Source organism: Dendrobium catenatum, unplaced genomic scaffold, assembly GCF_001605985.2.
Source record: "Dendrobium catenatum unplaced genomic scaffold, ASM160598v2 fragScaff_scaffold_85, whole genome shotgun sequence".
Classification (NCBI taxonomy): Eukaryota; Viridiplantae; Streptophyta; class Magnoliopsida; order Asparagales; family Orchidaceae; genus Dendrobium; species Dendrobium catenatum.
The window spans coordinates 126,796-132,264 of NW_021318547.1; the positions used below are offsets into that span (position 1 = coordinate 126,796).

General features: G+C 36.1%; 1 protein-coding gene across 1 annotated transcript; it reads left to right on the top strand.

The window, feature by feature from the left end:
- The first annotated feature begins 3,518 nt into the window (after positions 1 to 3,518).
- Positions 3,519 to 4,732, top strand: LOC110094239 (protein EXORDIUM-like). Its single transcript, XM_020819423.2, has one exon. The coding sequence runs from the start codon at positions 3,579 to 3,581 to the stop codon at positions 4,503 to 4,505; it is 927 nt and encodes a 308-aa protein (XP_020675082.1). The 5' UTR covers positions 3,519 to 3,578; the 3' UTR covers positions 4,506 to 4,732.
- Positions 4,733 to 5,469: the final 737 nt, after the last annotated feature.

The following is a 5,469-nucleotide window of genomic DNA, read 5'->3' on the forward strand; positions in this document are numbered from 1 at the left end:
GTTTTAATTTCTATAGAGTTGTTTACCAAATTATATGTGGTTTAAATGATTTTAAATCAGAAAAGGGGTCAGGAAAATTTTGAGTGAGATTGATAGAGATTCTCAAGTTTTATTTAGATTTTATTCTGATTTTTTTCTTTTCCTTTGTAATTAGGAGCTTTGTGATGGATTAATGATTGTACTGATCTCTTGACTATTTTATATTAATTTTGAAAGAATAAATAAATTCACCACAGGAAAACAACTCATTTCTGGTGGAAGTAAATTAGTCACAAATTACGACGAATTTTCGATAGAAAATTTTCAATGAATTTCTGACATAATTTTTTATTGGTTTTCCGACTGGTTTTTTCCGAAGGAATTTTCGGTGGATTTCTGACGAAAATTAAAAAATTAAGTTATAGTTAAATAACTTATTATTAAATTAAATTATTTAAATTAAATATTTTTATTTTAAAATATAATTAAATTATTGAATTTACTAACTTAAACTATTGAATTTAATAACTTAAATTATAATAAAATAAATTATAATTTAATTATTTAATAACAAAAATTTAAATGATTTAAATTTAAACTTAAATTATAATAAAACTTAAAATTATTATTATTTTTAAATTAAGTTAAATAATTTAAAATTTTATCATTAAATTAAATTAACTAATTTAATAATTCATTGTTCAATTAAATTATATTTTTTATCTTTTAAAAAAACTTTACTTTTAAAATAATTATTACTTTTAATATTAATAAGTAATTAGTTAAATAAAAAAAAAAGTATCAGATTTAACAGTTTTGGTCTAATGGCTAGATGGTAGATGGCGCGAAAGCTTCTGCGCATGGAGAGGGGGGGCAGGGTTTGAACCCCTCCGGAGGTAGTTCACGCGGGCTGGGGCGGCTGAGCTAGGTTGGAGCGCAAATGGGAGCAACAGGCGGCCGGTTGGGTACATTTGAAAATTTTTTATTTATTTTTCTTGACATTCCGGCGCATAAAAAATCCGTCGGAAATATTTTTCAGTGGAAAATCAGTCGGAAATATGCCTGAAATGTTTCTGGCAAATTATTTGATGCCGGAAGGCCTTTTTCGACGTGCGTGTAACCGGAGAAAATATTTCCGCCGAAAATGCAAATTTTTGATGGATTTTGGCCATATTCCAACTAAAATGGTTACCATAAAATTCCGTTTTTCTTATAGTGATTGTAATATTTTGAGGTATGTAATTGTTAGTTGATTTTATTGATTCTTATTTATATTGATGATTTATAAAAATTGTAGTTATTTTTAAACTGAGAAATAGATAATTCTTTCAAATTTGATTTTTGCGCATTACAAAAGCAAAGCCTTATTTCTACATAAAGGGGGATAACTTCAATCTTGACTAGAAATTGAATAGAATTATTAGTTATGTGAGGAATCTGATTGTGTTGATCAATCGTGTTGGATTGTTTCCATGAATTTCAACTCAGTTTGTCATGTTCGCAAGGGGTGCGGGGGTCCTCCTCCTGCTTAGGTTTGGGTTCTTTGCATATGAAAAATTTTATTTTCGTACAAAGCCATATGTTGTGTACATGAATGACATGATATTATATTATTTCCTGAATATTTTCCTGTGTAATCGACATAGCAGAGCACTGTAGAACTATATTCTCAATGTCGCAACATTGTAAATAGAACCAAAAGATAGAGGTTGAGCATCACAACGTTCCAAACTTGTACCACAACGCTAGAAAGAGGGCTAAATAGTTTTTCTTTCTTGTTTTTCTCAAGGGTGGTGTTCCTTAGTGATATTTATTTATATTGTATCTATTTGTTTGTTTTAAGTGTAGAATGGTGCATGAGTGTTGAGAAAGTAAGGAAAGAGCAAGTGAGAAGAGATATATATACTTATTTCTCCCAATTTTCATAATGGATTTTTTGTGTGGTATGGCTCCGTGATTTTTTTCCCCTGCTTTGACTTTTTTCACGTTAATATTTAGTGTCTTTTTATTTCTGGTACATTTTTTTTTTTATTTTTTTTCATTTCGATTTACTTCCTTCCATCCCCAACAAGAACTTGAATATATGAAGAATGTATTTTTCCAACCACCATCGTATAATGACTATCTGACTATTGTCTCAATCTCACGCTAACTTTATTATGAATTAAAAATGTTGATGCATGACATTGTGTATAAGCCATATGCATGCCATTAAAATCAATGTTGATGGTCATCAATTTTATACCCATCGTTGTAAATAATGTTGAAGCACGCCATCACCTACAGGACTAATAAAAGCTATCCAAACACTCCATTGCCTATATCACTTATTTTTGCTCACAATGTTCATGCATCATGCATGCCATTATCAATAAGGCCAATGTGCATTGTAGATTCTAACTTCAATTTTCGACATCAATATGGGTTATTATACTAAATTTCTTGATATGCAATAGCCTTTCCTCAAAGTAGAACTATCAAACATACTAAAAAAGTTCTCTTGAAAGCAATTCCAATGCCGCACATTTTTTACAATTTTAACAATATAATCCACCATTTATAGTTCATATCTCTATATTATATAAACACCTTTTTTTAATTACTTGGAACGAGCTCATTTATAACCGACTACATGCTATAATAGAATTATTTCAATAAAATTAGATCATCTCATGAATTTTTAGATGTGTTTAGGTTTTTTCGTTAGTAAGCATAGGACGGTTTCTACTCGATGCATCTACGAGGTCATCGCAATGCATAATATTGCCAAATTAAAAATAAAAATATATCAACGCCACGGGAGAGCTTCATTAAGGTTATTAATAAATAAGAAAAATACTTACCAAACTTAAAAAAAAAAAACTCTTGAACTTTTTTCCTACACATGCAAATTTATATCCATAAAATTATATAAAATTGCTGCTACATTGGATTAATTATTCTGTGCGGATGCCGAAAATCGTCCGGAGATCAATCAAAATGTATCATATCAACCCTTTGCTAGATACCACAACTCTTACTGCGTGATACCGCTGATGTGATATATTCTAATTGATCTGCGGATTATAAATAATTTCTTCTACCATTGGGTGTAGATAGAAAATTTCGGCATTTCTCAGTTGGGGTAACATTTTTTAATAAGTAAATAAACAAACCGTGTTGTATTCGTCGTGGTGATTGGTGAACAAGTTGGCTACAGTTGGCACGTGCCGCCACACCAGCTGTCACTCTTATCCTAATAGCTCCTCCGAGTCAGGATGCGTTTCCCTCCTCCATTTTCCGTTTCCCTCTCGCTCCCAGTTACATTCAACGATTTTCATACCCGTGCAGTCTGGCTTCTCTCGCACACTACGCAGTAGTCAAACTTTATATTCCCAGATTACCCTGACCAAAAACCCAGTCAAACGCGACGACTCTCTCGAATTAGTCATGCACAACTAAAGCCTATTTTTGTCTTTTCAAATAAGAAAAAAAGGAATGATGACCGCGTTCCTTTAAACTCTCACCGACCTATCTTCGCTTCATGGCGGTCAATCGCATCCCTATATATATATAACAGAACATTGCAGCACCCTTCATCAAAACTTACAGAGAAATCAATGGAGTCTTCCTCTATTCTTCTTCTGTTCTTCCTCTCCTCATTCTTCTTTCAGAGCTCACTTAGTGCGAGAAAGCTCACCGCTTTGGTCGATAAGCAGCCACTCACCATCACCTACCACAGGGGAACCCTTCTCTCCGGTCCAATCTCTCTCAACCTCATCTGGTACGGTAACTTCACCGCCTCCCAGCGAGCTGTCATTTCCGACTTCGTCGCCTCCCTTTCCGGCGATGACCCGAACCAACAGAAACAACCTTCCGTATCATCTTGGTGGAAGATGACTGCCAAATACTACTTCAATTCCAAAGTTTCACAGCCTCAGCTCACTGTCGGTGAACAGATCCTCGAAGAGAGCTACTCGCTCGGGAAATCGCTAAAGAACGTGGACCTCGCCGCGCTGGCTGCGAAGGGGGTTAAGCGGCCGGCAATAAACGTAGTGCTGACCGCTACCGACGTGGCGGTTGAGGGGTTTTGTATGAGCCGCTGCGCGACTCACGCATCGTCCACTCGGTCTAGCTCGGGCCGATTCGCGTACATCTGGGTTGGCAACTCAGCCGCCCAGTGCCCGGGGCTGTGCGCCTGGCCCTTCCACCAGCCAGTCTACGGCCCGCAGAACCCGCCTTTATTGGCGCCTAACGGCGACGTCGGCGTTGACGGCATGGTGATGAACCTTGCCAGCATGGTTGCCGGCGCCGTTACCAATCCGTTTGGTGACGGGTTCTTTATGGGTCCGGCGACGGCGCCGCTTGAGGCGGCGACGGCGTGCCCAGGAGTGTACGGTAAGGGGGCTTACCCGGGCTACGCCGGCGAGCTTTTGGTGGACCCGACTACAGGAGCCAGCTACAACGCGAATGGGGCCCACGGGAGAGAGTATTTGCTTCCGGGTATCTTTGACCCGTCAACTGCTTCGTGTGCTACGTTGGTGTAGGCCGTAGGGGATCTAGTTGTGGGTCAAGTGGGAAGAAAGGTTTGAGTGTGGTGACGTGGCGTTGTTTTAGATGATGTGGTGAAGCATATATAATATGTAAATAATGAAAGATAAGGTGAAAGTTTTGAGAGGCTTTATGTCATTGTTGATGTGAAACCTTGTCGTTCTCCTTCGTTGTTTGTGAATTGTATTACTCCTTAATAGTAACAAGCGATTTGTTGCATGCACTTGAAAGATCATCACATTCATTGAACAAGTCTTATAATTTTTTGAATGAGTATAAAATAAATACATATAATTATTTTTTCGCACAAAATAAAAAAATGCAATGCCTAGTCCAACAATGATGTCTGCAGCGGATGGTGACAGCAGCGGTGGCAGTTTGTAACGATAGCAGGGGGAGGCTTGTCAGTGGTAATGATGGTAAGCGGTGTATTGTGATTGACCACAGCAGGTGACAATGAAAATGAATTTATAGTAAATTTAAGAATTGGTATAATAATTTCTAAATACGTCAAATATATACAAAATATATTAATAAGAAGAAAGCAAATCTTAATACAAAAAATATTGATAATGTTATTGGAAGAGAATTGATGCCTAGAAACTTAGCTAACCAAATAAACTCATTTATTTGGGCACTGATGTGGAAGTTCATATGAAAATATTTTTTGAGAACTTAACAAGCAAATTATAAGACCTTAGGCCATAAAAGATTTTACTAACCAACATTTCATTAATATCATGAGGAGAGTAATCAAATTTGCCTAAACCAATTAAGCCCAATGAGATCATACTATGTTCTTGTGTGTAGATGAATTTTTGGGTGAATTAATTTGGTAAATGTGCATGTTTGACCACTAAGAAATTCTAATATGTAATGTTGTGATTTCAATTATTTTGATCTCTATATCGATCTAAAACACCCTATGTAAGATGCTATTTAGCTCGAAGTGTTCTAACT

Coding starts and splice junctions, on each gene's coding strand:
- LOC110094239 (XM_020819423.2), top strand. CDS start 3,579: ATGGAGTCTTCCTCTATTCTTCTTCTGTTCTTCCTCTCCTCATTCTTC.